Source organism: Cajanus cajan, chromosome 11 (genome assembly GCF_000230855.2).
Source record: "Cajanus cajan strain Asha chromosome 11, NIPB_CcT2T_4, whole genome shotgun sequence".
Classification (NCBI taxonomy): domain Eukaryota; kingdom Viridiplantae; phylum Streptophyta; class Magnoliopsida; order Fabales; family Fabaceae; genus Cajanus; species Cajanus cajan.
Window position 1 is genome coordinate 41,989,478 of NC_138527.1, and position 22,009 is coordinate 42,011,486.

Genomic DNA, 22,009 nt, shown 5'->3' on the forward strand with positions numbered 1-22,009 from the left:
TCTAACCCACTCCTCTTGGCTCCTTCAATATGTCACCTGTAATACCTTATTTTTATTATTATTATTATTATTATTATTAAAAATGGCATTTTCGTGATTTTTATAAAGGTATAGGGGTATTATTGTAATTATTGATGGCATTTTCGCAATTTTCAAAAAGTTTGAAGGGTGTTTTGGTAACTTGGAACGGGCCGTTCCAAAAGCAAAACGGGCCGTTCCAAGCTTTAAATTTTAACTAAGAATCTTGAGTGAGAACGGGCTCAGAACGGCCGTTCCGACAAGGAGAACGGGCCGTTCTGATTGTGAAACGGGCCGTTCTAAAGGGAGAACAGGCCGTTTCAAAAGGAGTACGGGCCGTTCTGCTGGAATTGGGAACGGGCCGTTCCGGTTTTGGAACGGGCCGTTCCAGTTCAAAAATTTACGTAGATTTTTCTAGCCCAGAACGGGCGTTCCGATTTTTGGAACGGCCGTACCGGGTAGGTGAGCCAGAATTGCTATAAATAGGGGCTTGGGGAGTTATGAAAAATCATACCTTGGGAAGAGAAAATCCTTAGAGAAAGAGGGAGGAAAGGAAAGGAGGAGAAAGAGGAAGAGGAATCCGGTAGAGGTGGTTCTGTCAGAATAAAGAAAAGAGGAGAAAGAGGAGGAGGTTCTGCTCAAATTTCGGTTCCTATCTAAGGAAGAGAGAGGAGGAGGTTCTGCCCGAGTTTTGGTTCAGGATTATCCAAGTAAGGGAAGTTAGTTTTTGAAATTATTTGATGATTAATAATAAATGAATATTTTTGAACTGTGTCAAATTTTGTTGTTAAGTCGAGCTGAATTATATGTTGATTTTTAACAGTATTGTACTATAAAGATGTTGAACTGAGTTATGAGTAGTAAGTTGTGTTGAATACTACTTAGCTGTGTTGTATGCTGATTTGCTGTACTATATATTGCTGAACTGTATGTTGATTATACCCACTTGAGGTGGTGTTGTTGCTGCTGTTATAGCCGCTATGTCGGTGCTGTTAGCCACTATTGTGGTGCTGTTGTTGCCGCTAAGTCGGTGTTGTTATTAGCCACTATTGTGGTGCTGTTGTTGCCGCTAAGTCGGTGTTGTTATTAGCCACTATTGTGGTGCTGTTGTTGCCGCTAAGTCGGTGTTGTTATTAGCCACTATTGTGGTGCTGTTGTTGCCGCTAAGTCGGTGTTGTTATTAGCCACTAGAGTGGTGCTGTTGTTGCCGCTAAGTCGGTGTTGTTATAACCACTAGAGTGGTGCTATTGCTGCTACTAAGCAGTGTTGATATAACCGCATTACGGTGTTGATGTTGTTGAGCAATATAAGCTGTGCAGATGTGTTGATAATTATAACGATGAATTTATTTACATTGCTAATCCTTTACTAGTATGTTTTGATTGATTTTAAAAGAATACTAGCTTACCCTTGCATGTTTTCCATGTGGTTGGAACTGCGATGATCATACTATGTATGGGAGCAGAGCAGGAATAGGTGGGCTTCTTGGGATGAGTCTCCGGCGGACTTTGGAGTTAATTTGCTTGTGTGGATATTTTGCTTGTAGCTACTTGGGATAGTAGCATTTGGTTGTAATTTTCCTTGGTACACTTTAACTCTAGTCAGACTGGAATCTTGTATATTTATATATTCTAGATCCTATATTTATATACTTGTTCTATCTGTCTGGTGTTTTAGTGTGCTATACAGTGTGTAGTGACCAGCCGGGTCGTTACACTTAATGGTATCAGAGCAGTTCGAGTCTAATGGACACTCTTTGGGGGTGGTTCCTTTAGGCTTTTGTTGTGCTAAACTCTGTGTTGTGTTGTCTTGTTGTGTTGATTGTTGTGTTAATTGTTGTGGTGATTTGTTGTGCTTGTGTGGCTTAGTTACTGTTTACTAAAGAAGTTGTTATCTTTGTAGAAGATGACTAGGACAAATGAGCAGATAGCCCGTGCCCTCGAGATGTTGGCCATGGCTATGCAACAACAAAATACCTATTTAGCTAGGATGGAGGTTGAGAGAGCTGCAGTTAGTGCAGCAAGACCTGCAGGGTCACAGGAGAGCCGGGATCTTGCTGAGTTCCGAAAGTGTAACCCTCCGCAGTTTACTGGAGATGGGGATTCAGAGGTAGCTGACCGCTGGATCCGTGAATTAGAGAAGATCTTTACCGTATTGGGATGTCCTCCAGAGAGGAGGTTAGCATATGCTGTGTACATGCTTGTGGGAGAAGCTGAGCATTGGTGGAGAGGCACCTATCAGATGCTTGTTGCTAGAGGAGTTACCGTTGACTGGGAGTGTTTCAGGACAGTGTTCATGGAGAAATACTTTCCTGACAGTGTAAGGCACGCCAAGGAGGTTGAATTTATGCGACTGCATCAGGGTGGGATGACAGTTTCTGAGTATGCGATAAAATTCGAGCACCTGGCCCGTTTTTATCCGCAGGTTATGCCTGAGGCTTGGAAATGCAGGAAATTTGCAGATGGATTGAGATATGAGCTGAAGAGGATGGTGGTGCCTATGGCCATCACGGAGTTCCCAGCCTTAGTGGAGAAGGCGAAGGTGGTTGAGCAGTTGGAAGGTGGCAACCGTACTGTAAGGACTATTGGAGGACCATATGGGTCCAAGAAGGGTGAGAGTCAGAGGAAACCATATGACAGGCCCCAACCACAGCGAGGGGGTTCTGTTTATAGGCAATCTTTCAGTGCTGCTAGTGGAGATAGACAGAGTGGAGGTGCCACTCTGAGATGTTTCAGGTGTGCTGGGCCCCACTTTATCAGGGACTGTCCGCACACGGAGAACCGTTGCTTCAGATGTCATCAGATGGGCCACGAATCGGCAAATTGTCCTACGGGGGATAGACCAGAGAGGAGCACTCAGAGGAGTAATGTACAGAGGGCTGATACTCAGAGGAGTGGTGCACAGAGAGCTGATACACAGAGGGGTGACAGACCTACTACTGCTGGTAGGGTATTTACTTTGACGGGTGCTGAGGCTTCGACTTCTTCTGATCTTGTGAAGGGGAAGGGCAAGGCCGCTGGTAAGGATGTGATGATTCTATTTGACTCTGGTGCTACGCATTCATTTATATCATATGCATGTGCTGCTTTGTTGGGTGTGCCTGTGTGTGAGTTGGGGTTGAGACTACTTGTGTCGACGCCCGCTTCTACTTCTGTGATTGCTTCTGAATTGTGCGTGGGTTGTCCAATTGTGGTGTATGAGAAGAAGTACAAGGTGAACTTGATTTGTTTACCTTTGGTGGATATTGACATAATCTTAGGGATGGATTGGTTGTCTGCCAATCGCATCCTTATAGACTGTGCCAATAGGCGGTTAATCTTCCCTCAAGAGGAGGATGAGCTGTTGATCTCAGCTGTTCAAGCTGAGTCCTTGCTGAGGGATGGGGCAGAGTGCTGTCTTCTGCTTGCTACCACGAGTGTGGAGACCGAGAGGATCTTAGCTGGTATCGATGTGGTGAAGGAGTATACCGAGGTGTTCCCTGACGAGGTGCCTGGGTTGCCTCCTGTTAGGGAAATGGAGTTCAGCATTGACCTGGTTCCAAGTGCGGGACCAGTGTCAGTAGCTCCCTATAGGATGGCTCCTGCTGAGCTGGCTGAGCTGAAAGATCAGTTGGAGGACTTATTGGAAAAGCAGTTGGTGCGACCGAGTGTTTCGCCGTGGGGTGCTCCTGTGTTGTTGGTAAAGAAGAAGGATGGGGGTAGTCGACTGTGTGTTGATTACCGGCAGCTGAACAAATTGACCATTAAGAACAAATATCCACTTCCCCGGATAGATGACTTAATGGATCAATTGAGGGGCGCGACGGTGTTTTCTAAGATTGACTTGAGGTCAGGATATCACCAGATTAGGGTGAAGGAGGGTGACATACCGAAGACTGCTTTCAGGACTAGGTATGGTCACTATGAATATGTTGTGATGCCGTTCGGTGTGACCAACGCCCCCGCTGTGTTCATGGACTACATGAACAGGATCTTCCGGCCGTTCTTGGATAAATTCGTGGTAGTGTTTATTGATGATATCTTAGTTTATTCAAGGACCCCGGAGGAACATGGAGAGCACTTGAGGACAGTGTTGGAGATTTTGAAAACGAAGCAATTGTATGCTAAGCTTTCAAAATGTGAGTTCTGGTTGGATGAGGTGAAGTTCTTGGGCCACGTGATTTCAGCTAAGGGGATTGCTGTTGATCCGGCTAAGGTGGAGTCGGTATTGCAGTGGGAACGCCCGAGGACTGTCACGGATATACGGAGCTTTGTGGGCTTAGCGGGTTACTATCGGAGGTTCATTGAAGGATTCTCTAGGATAGTAGCGCCTCTGACCCAGTTGACGAGGAAGGAGCAGCCGTTTATTTGGACAGATGCCTGTGAACGGAGCTTTGAGGAGTTGAAGAGAAGGTTGACTACTTCTCCTGTGTTGGTGTTACCGAATTCTGGTGAGCCTTTTGATGTGTACTGTGATGCTTCTCATCAGGGTCTGGGGTGTGTGTTGATGCAAAACGGGAAAGTGGTGGCGTATGCTTCAAGGCAACTGAAAACTCATGAGAGGAACTATCCCACTCATGATCTGGAGTTAGCAGCTGTGGTGTTTGCCTTAAAGACTTGGAGGCATTACTTGTATGGAGCTCGATTCAGTGTCTTCAGTGATCACAAAAGTCTGAAGTATCTGTTTGATCAGAAGGAGCTGAACATGAGACAGAGGCGGTGGATGGAGTTTCTGAAGGATTTTGATTTTCAGTTGATGTATCATCCAGGCAAGGCCAATGTGGTGGCAGATGCGCTGAGTAGGAAATCCATCCACATGACAAGTATGATGATTAGAGAGCTGGAGTTGATTGAGAAGTTCAGAGATTTGAATCTCTGTGTGGAGTTAGCTCAGGATCACATTAGTTGTGGGGCAGTTACCATAACTAATGAGTTCTTGAGGCAAGTTGGACTTAAGCAGTTGCAAGACACCGAACTGGTGAAGCTTCTTGGGATGTTGGGTACCGATAAAGCTGTAGGCTTTGAGCTGGGAGAGGATGGGATCTTAAGGTTCAGAGGCAGGATTTGCCTACCTCAGGATGCTGAGCTAAGGAGAGCTGTGCTAGAGGAAGGTCACAAGAGCAAACTTAGCATACATCCAGGTATGACTAAGATGTACCAAGACCTCAAGAAAACTTTCTGGTGGTCTGGTATGAAGAGAGAGATAGCTGAGTATGTGGCGGCCTGTTTAACCTGTCAGAAGGCAAAGGTTGAACATCAAAAGCCTAGTGGGTTAATGCAACAGATTGAGATTCCCGAGTGGAAATGGGATAGCATTACTATGGATTTCATCGTGCGGTTGCCTAGGTCATCTAGAAATAATGATGCTATCTGGGTGATTGTTGATCGGTTGACCAAGTGTGCGCATTTCTTGCCTGTCAACATCAAGTGGTCCTTAGAGAAGCTGACGCAGTTGTATATAAGGGAGATAATTCGGTTGCACGGGGTGCCTTCCAGTATTATTTCCGACCGAGATCCGAGGTTCACTTCCAGATTCTAGCAGAGTCTACACCGAGCTTTAGGCACAAAGCTGAAGCTGAGTTCTGCTTATCATCCACAGACGGATGGTCAGTCAGAGAGGACAATCCAGTCCTTGGAGGATCTGCTGAGGGCTTGTATGTTAGATCACTTGGGTAGTTGGGAGGAAGTATTACCGCTTGTGGAGTTTACTTACAACAACAGTTTCCATGCTAGTATTGGGATGGCGCCGTTTGAAGCCTTATATGGCAGGAGATGTAGGACTCCTCTGTGCTGGTATCAGGATGGTGAGTCAGTGGTTGTGGGACCGGAGTTGATCCTACAGACTACTGAAAAGGTGAAGATGATTCAGGAGAAAATGAGGACTGCTCAGAGTAGGCAGAAATCATATGCTGACAAAAGGCGTAAGCCTTTAGAGTTTGCTGAGGGGGAACATGTGTTTCTGAAGGTGACTCCGACTTCTGGTGTGGGTAGAGCGCTGAAGACTCGGAAGTTAACACCAAGATTCGTGGGTCCCTATCAGATAATACAGCGTGTGGGTCCTGTTGCTTATCGGTTGGCTTTGCCACCGTCTCTTTCAAACCTACACGATGTATTTCATGTGTCTCAGCTGAGGAAGTATGTTCATGACCCGAGTCATGTGGTGGAGATGGATGAGGTGCAAGTGAAGGAGAATCTGACTTATGAAAAGAAACCGGTAGCTATAATTGATCATAAGTTGAAGGAGCTTCGTGGCAAGTCCATAAAATTGGTGAAAGTTCTTTGGGATGCGACTACGGGTGAGGCAACTTGGGAAGTAGAAAGTCAGTTCAGTGAACAGTACCCATATCTCTTCTAAGTAAGTGAATTTTCGAGGACGAAAATTTTTGTTGTTGGGGAGAATTGTAATACCTTATTTTTATTATTATTATTATTATTATTATTAAAAATGGCATTTTCGTGATTTTTATAAAGGTATAGGGGTATTATTGTAATTATTGATGGCATTTTCGCAATTTTCAAAAAGTTTGAAGGGTGTTTTGGTAACTTGGAACGGGCCGTTCCAAAAGCAAAACGGGCCGTTCCAAGCTTTAAATTTTAACTAAGAATCTTGAGTGAGAACGGGCTCAGAACGGCCGTTCCGACAAGGAGAACGGGCCGTTCTGATTGTGAAACGGGCCGTTCTAAAGGGAGAACAGGCCGTTTCAAAAGGAGTACGGGCCGTTCTGCTGGAATTGGGAACGGGCCGTTCCGGTTTTGGAACGGGCCGTTCCAGTTCAAAAATTTACGTAGATTTTTCTAGCCCAGAACGGGCGTTCCGATTTTTGGAACGGCCGTACCGGGTAGGTGAGCCAGAATTGCTATAAATAGGGGCTTGGGGAGTTATGAAAAATCATACCTTGGGAAGAGAAAATCCTTAGAGAAAGAGGGAGGAAAGGAAAGGAGGAGAAAGAGGAAGAGGAATCCGGTAGAGGTGGTTCTGTCAGAATAAAGAAAAGAGGAGAAAGAGGAGGAGGTTCTGCTCAAATTTCGGTTCCTATCTAAGGAAGAGAGAGGAGGAGGTTCTGCCCGAGTTTTGGTTCAGGATTATCCAAGTAAGGGAAGTTAGTTTTTGAAATTATTTGATGATTAATAATAAATGAATATTTTTGAACTGTGTCAAATTTTGTTGTTAAGTCGAGCTGAATTATATGTTGATTTTTAACAGTATTGTACTATAAAGATGTTGAACTGAGTTATGAGTAGTAAGTTGTGTTGAATACTACTTAGCTGTGTTGTATGCTGATTTGCTGTACTATATATTGCTGAACTGTATGTTGATTATACCCACTTGAGGTGGTGTTGTTGCTGCTGTTATAGCCGCTATGTCGGTGCTGTTAGCCACTATTGTGGTGCTGTTGTTGCCGCTAAGTCGGTGTTGTTATTAGCCACTATTGTGGTGCTGTTGTTGCCGCTAAGTCGGTGTTGTTATTAGCCACTATTGTGGTGCTGTTGTTGCCGCTAAGTCGGTGTTGTTATTAGCCACTATTGTGGTGCTGTTGTTGCCGCTAAGTCGGTGTTGTTATTAGCCACTAGAGTGGTGCTGTTGTTGCCGCTAAGTCGGTGTTGTTATAACCACTAGAGTGGTGCTATTGCTGCTACTAAGCAGTGTTGATATAACCGCATTACGGTGTTGATGTTGTTGAGCAATATAAGCTGTGCAGATGTGTTGATAATTATAACGATGAATTTATTTACATTGCTAATCCTTTACTAGTATGTTTTGATTGATTTTAAAAGAATACTAGCTTACCCTTGCATGTTTTCCATGTGGTTGGAACTGCGATGATCATACTATGTATGGGAGCAGAGCAGGAATAGGTGGGCTTCTTGGGATGAGTCTCCGGCGGACTTTGGAGTTAATTTGCTTGTGTGGATATTTTGCTTGTAGCTACTTGGGATAGTAGCATTTGGTTGTAATTTTCCTTGGTACACTTTAACTCTAGTCAGACTGGAATCTTGTATATTTATATATTCTAGATCCTATATTTATATACTTGTTCTATCTGTCTGGTGTTTTAGTGTGCTATACAGTGTGTAGTGACCAGCCGGGTCGTTACATCACCCCTTGCTTTCCTAGGCATGATTCCATCATCCCCTCCCTCTTGAAAAGGATTTGTCCTCAAATCTCGAGGATCCATGGAATAAGAATCATTACCTACATGCACATTATACCAAGTATAAGAGGTGAAATGTGAAGAAAATGGACTATGGATCCTAAGAAGAATCCTTCCATCTATCCCAACAAAGAAAACTAAACTTTTGAAATTAACATCCCTACAAGTGGAAATAGGATCCTCTTCTAAGCATAACCTAGAAGGAAATCCTAAACAATTTTGAAACATATTGTTTGGTAGATAAAAAGATAATGTCTTGTGAAATCCTGAAAAATCGTATAAACTATTTTTGTCTTGTAGGGAAGGAGGCAAATTAAGTTCAAATAAAGAGGAACTTCCCATAAGATCAAAAATAGAATATGAAATATAACAAGATGTATCCATCAAACAATATATTCCAAAATTTGGGTGCTTTATTAGAACAACTATGGTAGAAGGAGTCCTAAAGAGAGGAAGGCTATCTTCCTTGGGCACCTCCAAGAAAGTATCACAAGAAGTAGAACTAAGTGTAGTCCACTCCTTCTTCACTACATCTTGAAGTTGAGATTCATTTTTCTTTAAAATATTTTGTTTTAGAATCTCCACTTCATGACTAGTGGTAGCATAAGGGTAAGAGTTAAGGTTTTTATGTATGAAGAGAGTATTTTGCAAATGGTTTTTAGAACAACTCTCTTCACTCACAAGTCCTTTAGAGGAAATGTTTTCCTCCTTACTCTTCCCTAAGAGAAATGCCTTTTTTCTTTCTTTTTCTCTTGTTTTTCTCAATTTTTCTTTGGCTAAAAGTTTTTCTTCCTTTTGTTTAAGAATGTGAATTTCTTCCTCTAAAATTGCAAGTTGTGCTTCTCTTTCAAGTTTTTCTTTTTCTCTTTTTAACACTTCTTGCTTTGTCCAATGTGTTAGTGATTTAAGCCTTTGAGTAGGATGTGAAAAACTTTTTGGAGAGCTTGAATCACTACCACTTGAGGAATATTTTCTCATGATTAAACAAAAAAAAGAATTTTTATATGCTATGCAAAAAGAAAATATTTTTGGTCTTTTCTAGGAACAAGACTAACACTTGGAAGTCTAAGTGTACAAATTGCACTATCAAGGGAGGTGAGCTACTAAGAGCCACTTAATAACCAAGCCTTTTCAAGTGGAAATCACTAAACTTCCTTGTGATATTCTCAATTCCACAAAATTTTTCACAAATTTTTTTTTTAATGTTGGATGATTTTCTCAAGTGTTTTTGATTACAACTAAACGTGAGAAATTTAAATTCTACACATGCTAGTCGAATTAATAAAGCAAAGTAAACAAACTAAGAACAAACAAATCAAAGGAAACAAAATTAATCAACTAGTCGGATTTTCCCTAAGTGGAAGCTTGAAACATATGAAATTTCCAAGCCACTTCCACTAGTACTACACGTGAGTGACTATAAGGGATTAGATATACCTGACCAGCTTCTTAATACTCCCTCCAAGCTATTACAAATTGATTGAATTTACAAGAAAAATGCAAGAACTTAAACTAGTCCTAAAAAACAAAGTTGTGACGGTTTTGTGACCACTTTAGTGACGGATTTTCAGCCACATTTTTCCATCACTTGTTTGAATGCTTTAATCCACCTCCAACCTTGGTCCTTTGATGCTCCTTGAACCTGCACAGTGAACACAACAAATAGGTGAAAGAAGGCTGCTCACAAGATGAAAGGATTGATCACTCTTGTGAAGGAAAAATTTAGGAGTTTAGGTCACTAGTTTAGGTCAAATTTTAATGTCCTTGTTTCAAAACTCCTTTCCTATCCTTGTTGAGTCAATGTTTGGTTCTTTAGCAAGGATTTGATGCAACTTCCAGCACAGAATTTTAACAAAGAAAACTTAGACAAGCAACAAAAGCACAATTTATCAAAGCTTATACCAAAATTGAAGGAATAAGTGTGTATGACAAGACTCAAAGAAAGCCAAGGAAGTAAAACAAAAATTAAGACTCAAAAACAAGTTAGCACTCAATTAGGAAAGTCTTAGATTGGCACTAGAGTAGATTAAGAAAACAAAAACAAAATTTGGAAGCAATCAAAGAAGAGAAACCAAACTAGTAGTTCAAAGCATTTGATGAAATTTGATTTTTCTTCAATTGTTTTTCCTTCTCGGCTTTTTCTTTTATTTTATGTTAGATTTTTTTTTTCTTTGTTTTTCTGAATTTCAACTTGCTTTTCCAGAGAAGATATATTGCCTTTTACATCAAAAATTTCACAAATCAAATGGACATGAACCGAAACTACTAGAATGATTAATTTCAAGTGAAAATTCAAATTCTAGTGTAGTTTAAGATGAAAATGTTTTGGATCCTTTTTGATCTTTGTGTGCTTTTCTTTTTCAATCTCTTTTGTGTCAATATTCTCTGTTTTCTCTCTGTTTTCCAGCAATCAAACTTGTCAAATTCGGATCCAATACAATCAATACACTAAAACACAAAGTATCACTTAAAATTTCAAGATACAAAAGATTGATTCAAGATTGATATGGAAAGTAAATTTGAAAACTCAAGTACACAATGGAAACCTAACACTAAGAGTTCACCAATGATCTAGTGATGAACATGAACTCAAATATGCAAATAGAAAAGCAAACAAGCAAGGCACATATGAATAGAAATGAATCTCGGCCGAATTCCAAAAGACTCAAAAATTTTCAACAAATGAACATACAAGCACATCTTGAATATTTTGACATTTTTAAAGGACTAACATGACTTGACAAACTAAGATTCAAAAAATAAAAATCAAAACACATGCAACTCAAAGAGATAGCCGAATCAAAACAAAGAGAATAAGAAGTGACTCAAACAAAACAAAAACAAGCACAAGTAGAATTCCTAATTTGTAGTAATTGCCGAATTGAACACAAGTGACAATCACTAACTTGGATCCATCAAATTTAAGCCAAAAATTTAGATCCAAACAGCACAACCAAGATGAGACATGAGAGAACACAAAAACACAAAAAAAAAAAATTCGGTGGAAAAGGATTACTTAGCTCAAGGAAGCAACCTTGCTCATGATACCACTTGATGGAGTTTAGGTTGAAGCAATGGAGTGATTCTTGCTTCTTGTGACCTTCTCCGAAATTTTAAGACCTTTTCCTTGAGCTTTCCACGGATTGAATGATGGAGGAAGATGAATGGAATGATAGGAGAATCCCTAAGCTAAGGATGGAAGCATCCAAGCTAAAGATCCAAATGAAAGCTCACTTTCAAGCTTAGGAATGGAGGTTTTCCTAAGACTAGGTTTAGTGAGATTTTGGTGACTCTTGGAGAGAATATGGCTGAAGTAAAATTCAGAATTCTCATTCATTCAAAAGTGTTTACAATAGTGGAGGAGTCAAGCATTTAAAGCCACGGATCATAGGAGTCTTTGGAGCCATCACATGTGCACTCAAAAGTGGCGCCAATTTGAATTCAAATTTGAATTTGAATTCAAATTGGACGTCCACTTATCCTAACCCATGTGCAGCCCTTCCTTCTAGATTCTTAATTGCATTTAGAGGTAATTTAGGGTTCATTTGAGTGTACACATGTGCAGCCACCTTTGGCACAAAACATGTGACTCAAATGAAACTCTAATTACTCCTAAATGTAATTAACATTCTATGATTCATGCTTTATTACTTAATCCTTCTAAATTCCTATTCTAATGGCCTAAATACAATGGCCAAGCAAATATAATGGAAAGGAAAAATTACAAGAATGAAAATGAGCCCAATATTGGGTACCAAAAGCCCAAAGGCCCATGAAGCCCAAAACTAGGCCCAATAAGCCTATATCCTAAAAATGTTATCCTAAATGGTCCAAAATACAAGACCTAAAATATAGGAATCCTATACTAACATGATATATACAAGACATAAGAAAATAGCTAAAACAAGATATAGCCCATGAGAAATTCAACTTGGGCCTTCCAAGCCCATCGGGCCCATTGGGCCTTGACTGGCCCAATCCTCCATGTCTAACCCACTCCTCTTGGCTCCTTCAATATGTCACCTCTTGCTTTCCTAGGCATGATTCCATCAATAAACCTAAAGCATTTTATTCTAACGCAAAACTTTGGGCAAGCTTTTGAATGTTTTAACTGAAGGACACATAATCTGATATAATTTCATTCATTTATTTATTCTATATATTTTTATATAAGTTATATGCATTGAAAAAAATATTATATGTATGTTATTTTAAACATTTATAAAAATTATTTTTTTTAAAAAAATTACTCTTAATCTCTATTAAATTACTCTGAACAATTTCATACTTTCTAATAATAATTTTTATAACTTACCCCTTTTAATCACAGTGATGACAATTCCTGTAAAAAAGTAATAGTGATTATGGCTATACTAAGGTTTTTCTACAAAATGAAAAAACGCAAAGCACTGATGTTTTGGGGGGAAAAAGGAGATTATTAATGTGGTAAGTAAAATTAATGGGATATTACTGATAAAAAAGTAATGGGATATTTGAAAAATCTTAAAGTCGAAAGAGAAAATAATGGATTCCGATTCCTTAAGTCTTTGAAAAGGATATTTTTAAAAGAATAATCTTTAATAAATGTTAAATTGTCAATTAATCTTAAGTTTTTTGGATTTATATTAATTAATTATAAGTGACGTACTAAATAGGAACAGGGGAACTATTTATTTTTTGGAACTATCTTTTGACTAAGAACTTGTAGGTTTTTTCTTTAGGCATGGGTGGAAATATAGAAAAGCTAGGACACAGTCCATGATGCTGTCTTGCTCGAAAATAACCACGGAAGACGTATGATTAATATTTATTCTCTGTATTCATAATTATTGTCATTTTTAATAATAATAAGTACTTTTATTTCTAAAATAATTTGATCTCTGCCTCTTTTTATATAGAAAAAGAGACATGCATGTATAGAGACACGAATATGTATGCTGGGTAAATTTCATTTTAAAGAACAATTTATGTTTATAAATAACAACAATAACAAAGGCTAAAAGGTCCTTATTTAATTTTCATTCCTCACTATCAGATTTGTACACTAAACTTCAGATATACATTCTCAGTGATTTCTACTTCCACCTCAGTTACAGTTGAACCAAAGTATCTGTCTCAGCAATGTGAATGAATACCATTCCTCGGCGAAATTCTTGTGCATATATAATATTGTGTACAAACACGCATCCAGGTTAAAATTATTTTAAAACTCATAAAACTATATAAAACCATTAATTTAAAAGAAAGAAGTGACTAGGGAAAAAATGGTAAATAGATAGTCAAACTCTTTGATTTGTCGAGTCTTGAATTAACTTCACCGAATAATGTGTTCAAAAATTGTGTTGATGATGACTTCTTCCCTAAGAAGACTTCTCATATTGCCGTGAGGGATTTTCACCATTCATTCTATTTCACTCCCTCTCAAGTCTCACCCTTTTCATCCTTAAAAAAATAAAGATAATGCAAGAATTTCTCTTATTAGAGAGCTCAAAAGCATGTTAACATTTACTATTGGTATTAAAGTAAACAACCGACTAACTACACAGTAGAAACAGACCCAAGAAGTGAAACACTTTTTAGACAATTGTTTTATGTATTACAAACCAAGCGAGAAGTGTTAACCAAGCTGATTGATAAGAAAATCAATCTCTTCTCTTTTTCTTCTTCTCACTCCTCTCAGCTGAGTTCTTCAACTGAAAAATAATAGTAAAAAATCCCATCAATACAAATTTCCGAGGCAAAGAAAAATAAGGTAGAAAGAATCTTTAAAAGGTTGCTAAACGATCAAACTCACCATAATAACAAGAATCCGGACAAAAACTGCAATCAAATCAGTAAACAAGGTAAGGGCATGCTTTACATAGTCCAGGTCTCCGAAGTGTGCCCTCTCAACTATTTCTTGGGTGTCTACTACAATGTAACCCACGAACACCAAAAGCCCAAAATACAACTGCAACAGTATGAAATAACCCATGTAAGAAATCTTGCACTTTAAGACTCAATACTTTTAAAGCTTCAGACCAACCCAACCTAATTTCACAAAAAGGGAACAACATATAACGGCCACGTACCTCAAACTTAAAGAGAGCAGTTGATCCTCCAAAAATGGAAGAAGCAAAGTGCAACCAGAGGAGGATAGACAACCCCGAAGAAACCAAGCCACCAAGGTACAAGTACTCCCTACGCCTTGCAACCAAAGCTGCTCCTGAGAAACATGCGAAGGCCAAGGACGTTCCCACAAATGTACTAAAGATAAGGCTGGAAAAACGAAAGAACAATGTCATAAATTTATCCAAAACTAAGAAAATAACACCAAAGTCAGTAGTCAATTGTCACACATCATTAATTAGAAAGAGAAAATGGTTTAATAATTTAATTCCAAACAAGGGTCACCCGACAAATTGAATTTTTTTTTCCTTCACAAGAATTACAATGAGGACCCCCTCTTATAATCTAGGACCGGCTATGCATAACACCCCAATCTCCTACCGCTACCGCCACATTGAAATTGAATGCATGATAATGATATGAGTCCTGGGAAAATCCATTCATGACAACACCACACAACACATACCTTGGATCGATTTTAACAGCCAAATCAATCAAGGGTCCAATAGAGGCACCCTGAAAGAGTGAAGAGAGCATCAACAAAGTCACCCTCTTCCTCTGCATGTCATAAGAAAAAGAAAACACGGATGAGTAACAACCACGAAACCAAGAAACCAAACACATGGAAGAAAAACGACACATACCTCTTCAAAAGGAGGCGTGGAGAGTAACCAAAGACTGGTTCCCACACACGCCACCGTCGTAAGAAAACCCCCAATGTTGAAAAGGACATGAAGGTAGGCCCCGACAGCCGCAGCAAGCACAGCGAAAGACAGAGTGAAATAAACCTGAAACCCAAATACAGCCAACATCCAACGATTCTGAAAACCTAATTTTTGAAAACCCTAAGATGGGAGAAATTGAGATTATTGTTAAAGACGAAAGGGGAAAACCTGCTTGAGGTGATTCTGAACGAGGGGGGAAATCTGACGGAAGTTCTTGAGAGTGTCGTAATTCCATCGGTTTCTTGAATCGAAGAAGGAATTGAAGGCGTCCATGGCTTTGGAAATGCGTTTCAATTTTCAACACCGCAATTATATTTAATATTTGAAGGACGGAGCCTGGTTTCGCAGAACCTTCCACTTACACTTACCAACACATTATTTTCTTTTCGTTTAAGTCTTCTATCCTATGGATGCCGTTGCATTTTGGGTATTTTTCTTAAGCCATCATTAGCCCACGTAATGCAACCAATCACAAACAAACACATCACATTAATAATAAATGTTTCATATTTTAAATTAGATTTATATCTTTCAACCAACATTATCATTTTCATATTTTTTTTCAATATTTTATAATCTCTTATCTGTTTAAGTTATTTTTATTTTTCTAAAATATCATTAGTTAAAAAAATTATATTAAAATATAAATTATTTATTATAAATTAAAAATATAATTTATATGATCAAATTAAATATTTGTTACAAATTTTAATCAAAGTATAATAAAAAATATTTATTTATTATAAATTTTAGTTATAATTTTTCCTATGCGTAATTAAAGAGTTTAATAATTATACATTATTAATTTAATAAAAAAATTATTATTGATATAATTTATCTAAGAAAATTATTATAAAAATTAATAAATTATCATGAATAATGGTCTGTGATTAAATTAAAATACAAGTACATAACTAAAATGCTGGTTATGACGAAGAAGTTATAATAATGGGGAAGCAAAAACATAATGGGGACCATTTGATCATTTGATGATCAACAAAGATAGCAGTTTTGTAATTCAAATAAAATTCCCATATTCCACATTGATGAATAAAAAATTATTATAAAAAACACGAGCAATTTAAAAAGTCTAAATAAACATTTATCTTAAGAAATTGAACGATCCACCTTGTCAACCTAAATACTATAAAAGACATTGTTAAATAGTGCAAAATTAGTTTCATGATGTTGTTATATGTGATACGCATCTTATGATGTTCAGTATTAAATTAAATCAATTTTTCTCTTTAATTAATTATCCAATTAACCCAGATTTGTAATATTTTATATTTACATTTAAAATTATATTTTTTTATTACTAGTAAAATAAATTTACTTTAAATGTATTTTTAAAGTTGTATTCCTTATATTTCACAGATATTCTAAAACTCATAAAATTCAGGAAATACTTGCTAGTAATACTTGTTGGTAAAATAGTAATGGAAAAATAAATTAGATGCCAGAAACACATTATCTCTTTATGAGTATAGCTATTTGGATTAGTTAGACTTCTAAATGCCGATTGTTTAAGATTAAGAAAACTACCATCAACTAACATTGATTATTTTGTATGTTTTATAAAATTGTTCAGAGTTTAAATCTTAGTCTTAAATATAAAATAGATTATGTTGTGAGTTAAATACTTATTTTATGTGCGTTATGCAATAGATATTTTAAACTAACATTATGATTAAAAAAAGAAGAAGAGAAAACTAACAGGAATCACGTTAAAAGTATGAACCACCGGTTCATCACATACAAGACGAGTGCACTTTTTCGCCAAGAATTCAAGGCTCTTCCATCGTTATAGTTCAACGCGGTGTCAATAGTGTTCCCAAAATGGCTCAACCAAGGCACTTAGTCAGCCCCATTGGGCTTTGTCCCAAGATTTGGTCTATGGACAGTTATTGTCGAGCTCCTTGGCCCATTCTCCCTAAAGATGTGGGCTACCTCTCTTGCTACGGTAGCTTAGCCCGTTTCTTAGGCAGATCGAGGCCCACTATTGTATGTGGTCCTAGATTGTTGTGAGATCATGCAACCAACCACGATAAGGCTCATGATATATACACCTCCTTTTCTTTATAAGTACACCTTCTTTATTTTTTTAAAAAAATTATAAAAAATTATAATTTTTTTTGTTTTTAAAATTTTACACCTTTAACTTTTAATTTTTTACTTTCTTCTTCTTTTTCACACTTTTTTTTTTCTTTTAGTTTTAACATGCTACCAAAATAGGTGGGGTAAAGGAAAGGTAAAGAAGGTGCATGTAAAAACTGGAAAAAAAGAAGAAGAAATGATGTATGAAAAGAAATAGTAAATTAAATATTGTAGATATAAAATTAAAATTTTTAAAAAAATAAATAAATAAAAATATTTTAAAATTTTAATTATTTTTTAAAAAAAGAGGTGTACTTATAAAAAAAGAAAAGAAAAAAAAGAGGTGTATATATCATGAACCCCACGATAATTGGCTGAAATGCTCCTTGGATTAGAGTGAACACACAGAATTGGATTTCAACAATAACGATTCAATCTCTTCAGAAGCGATAATTAAACTTTGTTTTTCCCTTGTTTGTTGTTGGGCTAAGCGAGCCGTATAGGTCAATCATCAGGAAATATTAAATATTGTAAATTGCATAATAATTTTTTGTGCAATTGTATTAGTATTACTAAGATTTAGGGACGTGTTATAAAAGAATAATTGTAAATAACTACCAAACAGTTCCATTCTTCTTAAATATTTTATGCTCGTGAATGTATGATGTGCATTAAGAAAATAATTTACTATCTATTACCACACCAGAGAATAGTGCGCTAAGACTAAGAGGAATATTGGAAAAAATCTCATTCAAAAGAATATAAACTTTACACGTATACGGAGAGTCTGCATGCAAATGTTTGGAATAGTCTAATCATTCTGTAGACGGTGAAGAGAATAGAAGTTTCAAAAGAAAGCCAAGTAAAACTCCAAGGACACCCACAAAAATGGCAAAGGTGAAGGAAAAGCCAGGATCACTTCGTCGGTTTCTTCGTCTTTTCAGCATGTCCTACACATTCAAGAGAGCCCATGGATTAGTCATATTTACAATAGCTCTCTAGTCCCAATAATGAATACAACAGATAATAACTATTGTTTTGTAGATTCAAGTGTTGCACTGCACCCAAAAAGAAAGAAAGCTTCAGTGCTTTACTAACCACATTTTGCTCTTATCCATCTCATGTCCGTTTTTACATGCCTCATGGCCAATTTTAGTACAGAGAATATGGTTATCTTGAATAACAATGATATTTAAATAAAAAGAATAATAAAAAAAGGTTCGGGGGAAAGTAGGAAATTAGAATAGAATGAAAGAAAGTTATCATATTATGTCAAAAATAATTATAGAACTATGGAATTACATAGCATAACAAAATAAAAATGGTATATGTTTGAGTCGGTTCGGGCTCCATGTGTCCAGACCCCCAAATCCATATCATCAAATTTGCAATTTTAAAATCCAAACTAAACAAATGATCTAAACCGATTCAGGTTGTCGGGTTGACCTGGACTCATGACCCCCACCCCATTTGGAATAACTTCAAATAAAATCTTAACCAAATTGTTATGATAAAAGTGTAAAGTGGGGAAATGTGTAGAACAATTACCAGTTCCTGTTGCAGCTGTCGCGTTTGTCTGGCAGCGGCATCTCTTTCTTCCCTCAGATTTTGTAAAGCCTGGCTCTTCAGAAAAGGAAATTTAGTTTAAGCATGACTGACTAATCTAAACAATAGAAATGGGCATGTAGAGAAGTTTAACTCTCGCAATAAATGCTATAATGTACGAAATGGTTAACAATGAACGAACAACGTGCAAATGTGCAACATTGGTCACTGTTTTAGAGATGATCAATCAAACAAGGAAGACAGAACTGAAGCAACTACTACCCATTGATTTTGCTGACAGCCTGTTAAACTCGTTATTCATTATAAATATGAATGTAACTAAAAGCAGACAATATAACTTTCTTAACCTAAAAAAAATGAGTGGGGGTCACAAATACAAAAGTAATTACTTCAAATTCAGTCTGTAAGTATAAGCTATAAACAGTCCCACAAGCTGTCAAAATTATGTATCTTTCACAAGATAATCAATCTTTGCCAACTAACTTGAGACCTGAGCATAATTTTTCTTCCACACTGCTGTCATGGGCAAATTTGTAGTGTGCATAATCTGCTAGATGTTTTATGCAATTTAAAAACTGAGGAAAAGCATCTATAAATTTATATAAAGTAAAAATGGAACAGAAGAAACCAGATACCAGATCTATTATAAACAGTTGATTTTTGATGCAGCACATGTTTAAATTTTCCATCAGAAGGGTCCTACATCAGGAGTTTCAATGTTTAACTGATTTCCATTTTTATTTTGTCTTTACTAATCAATCACATTTTTCTAGCTTTGTCAATATGTTGTTTCCTCCAAATGCAGCAAGTACTGCCCACATGAGTAGTTTGTCCATCAACAAGATGGAACTAATGCTGTCACAAAACCAAAGAATGATGCCAGCAACTGAAGCGACTCATAGAAAATCCCTTAATCAGATTTCTCAAGCTTTTCCGTTTCAAATGCTATGTGAAGTTACAATATATGGCATCGTGGCTAAGTACATAAAATTATGAAATTCAAAACAAAGAATAAACATGGAATTTCACACTGATTTCCACGAAGGGTAGGGGAAGAGAAGAGACTCACAGAAGAGGATTGAGTGGAGTTTTTTCCATCATCTTCAGAGCTTCCTTCAGGTGAGGTCGGAGTGATATATGAAACTCTTAATTTCAATTCCTCTATTAAATTACCACTCTCCTTATTAAACTGCAAGTCAAATTATCAGTATCTGTGATCAATTTTTTTTTTTCCTTTTCAAATTATACAGTTGATCCTGTGTAAAGGACAGTGTAGACTCTCTTACAGTATCTGTGGGGAGATCATCGACATCAGTATTTGCAGTGACTATTGTACTCTGTAAGAGAAACTTGTCTTTACATTGCATGTCTTGAGGGTATTCACGTTGAGCTTGGAGGGTGACTGAAGAATATAAAAATTGGATGTTATATCAGATGCTAATAGCATAGAATCGGAAGAATAACAGGCTCCTAAGCAAACAGTACTAATAATAATAGCATAATGAAAGAAGTAAAAATGGTAAGAAGGTGACCTCTGATGATACAAGAGTCCCAGGGATGTACAACGCCGGAGTTTGGGCGTACGAAGTATTTCTTTGGAGAAGTGGTTTTGACCTTGAAAGCAACATGGTTCTCAGAGTTATTGAGGACCTTAAGATCGCAAAATGTTTGCTTATCCAACTCAACTGGAGACAGGAAAATGATGAGAATGGAAATGCAGAATGAATGAAAAGAAAAAGGAAAAGGAAAAGGAAAAGAAAGAAGCGATTGATTACGTACAATGGAAGCGGAGTTCGTCGGGACTAACGGAAATGAGTTGAGAGGCAGACATGGTGCGAAGTGGGGGAATGGGGAATGGAATTAGAGTGACATCAAGAAAAGAAAGAAATGTGTGGTGGAACGACGAGCATGGGGCACCCAATCATAGCTACAAAGTCCAAACACAAATCATGCTAATTTTTCGCCATCCACTTCGCTTTTCGTCTTAAAACTCCTCCCAACTGTCTCTGATTTTGCCAGAGGCACACACAAACTCAAACTACTCTCTCATGGGGCCACCTCGTACCTCTACACACGTGTTCTTTTTATTATTAAATATTTTGTTTATTATATACTCATATACTATATATTAAATTATTAAAAATAGTATGAAGCTGTTGGGGGAAAAAGCTAAAAGAAAAATATGTTTTTTTTTGTTCGTCCTGGAGTATCCCGGCTGCATACACAAAACAAGATTTGAACCTCTGGCCTTACTTAAACGTGAATCAATCCCTACCACTGAACCACACGCGTGGAATTATATATGTTTAATATATTTGAGAGTAATTTGAGAATAATGTTTTAGAGGAAAAAAATTAATAAAAATAATCATAAATTTTAAATTTTCAAATACATGAAAAATACTTATTTAAGAATTACAAATTTTAACTGATATTTGAAATGTAGTAAAATAATAAAAATTGAAAGAAATCAATGTGCTGATCACTTGATCAGTTGATCATGGTTGATGCCATGGGACTTCCTTTCATGAGATCATAATTTTTCATTTTTTTTAGCACATGTTAAAAAGAACTAAAAAATAACTGAAACAGAATCTAATAATTTTAGATTCTCCAAAATACGTTATAAGATCTCATTTTTCTCATTGTCTTAATCAGACTTTTTCATTCTTTCTCTTCTCTCTTTTATAAGTACATTGCATGCATTACATCTCTTTTATAAGTACATTGCATGCATTACCCTGTAAGGTTATAAATAACAAAAAAAAATGTTTAATCCATATCATACACCTTATTTTTACATTTGATTTTAGAGTTAATCACGTTAATCACCTATACACTGCCAGTGTAAAGTTTTTTTACATTGACAACCAATTATATTCTTTAATTGTACCATATCACTGTAAACACATTTATTTTTAACACATTTATTTTTAACAGTGACATGACACAATTAAAGAATATAATTGGTTGCCAGTGTAAAGCTTATAAAAAAGCTGACAGTCTATAAGTGATTAACTCTTAATTTTATTAGTTGTCTATCAGTTCAATTTTATAAAAATATCATAATTTAAGTTATTGTTTATAATTTTAAAATATACTTTATATACTAGAAATAATTATTCATAATAAAATTTACTTGTAATATAATTTATATATTCAAATATATATTTATTTTGAATTTAGTTATCTAATAATAAATATTTATTATGTGTAAAATACACACTTAAATACTAATTTTGGATGGGAAGACCTCCTTGTCACAAATTAAACTATAGAAATTTAGAACATGGTTATTACATTGTGTGCTTTTAGATTTTAAACCATAAGGATTAAAATCCTCCAATTTAATAAACTTAAGTAAT

At 36.7% G+C, this 22,009-nt stretch overlaps 2 protein-coding genes across 3 annotated transcripts; both read right to left on the minus strand.

Moving 5' to 3' along the window:
- Positions 1–13,607: 13,607 nt before the first annotated feature.
- On the minus strand, positions 13,608–15,374 carry LOC109800705 (bax inhibitor 1). Its single transcript, XM_020361542.3, has 6 exons — positions 15,151–15,374; positions 14,902–15,045; positions 14,724–14,815; positions 14,221–14,407; positions 13,944–14,099; positions 13,608–13,842 (listed from the first exon to the last, which is right to left on the minus strand). Exons 1-6 carry the CDS (start codon positions 15,253–15,255, stop codon positions 13,792–13,794), a joined length of 735 nt encoding a protein of 244 aa, XP_020217131.1. The 5' UTR covers positions 15,256–15,374; the 3' UTR covers positions 13,608–13,791.
- A 2,429-nt stretch (positions 15,375–17,803) lies between these two features.
- On the minus strand, positions 17,804–20,634 carry LOC145953004 (vesicle-associated protein 2-1). Of its 2 annotated transcripts, none has more exons than XM_083066273.1 (6): positions 20,425–20,634; positions 20,178–20,330; positions 19,932–20,047; positions 19,715–19,834; positions 18,628–18,696; positions 17,804–18,029 (listed from the first exon to the last, which is right to left on the minus strand). In XM_083066273.1, the coding sequence occupies exons 1-6, from the start codon at positions 20,474–20,476 to the stop codon at positions 17,895–17,897; spliced, it is 645 nt and encodes a 214-aa protein (XP_082922399.1). In that variant the 5' UTR covers positions 20,477–20,634; the 3' UTR covers positions 17,804–17,894. The 2 variants fall into 2 exon arrangements, with proteins under 2 accessions (XP_082922399.1, XP_082922398.1); XM_083066272.1 differs by having other exon boundaries at positions 18,628–18,702; positions 20,425–20,630.
- Between the last annotated feature and the right edge of the window lie 1,375 nt (positions 20,635–22,009).

Bases quoted from the DNA above. Each gene is read 5' to 3' on its own strand.
- LOC109800705 (XM_020361542.3), bottom strand. From the start codon at position 15,255: ATGGACGCCTTCAATTCCTTCTTCGATTCAAGAAACCGATGGAATTAC. The intron at 15,046-15,150 runs GTTTTCCCCTTT...TTTGGGTTTCAG, and splicing joins TTCAGAATCACCTCAAGCAG to GTTTATTTCACTCTGTCTTT. The intron at 13,843-13,943 runs GTGAGTTTGATC...ATTATTTTTCAG, and splicing joins TCCGGATTCTTGTTATTATG to TTGAAGAACTCAGCTGAGAG.
- LOC145953004 (XM_083066272.1), bottom strand. From the start codon at position 20,476: ATGTCTGCCTCTCAACTCATTTCCGTTAGTCCCGACGAACTCCGCTTC. The intron at 20,331-20,424 runs GTACGTAATCAA...TCCTGTCTCCAG, and splicing joins CGACGAACTCCGCTTCCATT to TTGAGTTGGATAAGCAAACA. The intron at 20,048-20,177 runs GTCACCTTCTTA...TATATTCTTCAG, and splicing joins GGACTCTTGTATCATCAGAG to TCACCCTCCAAGCTCAACGT.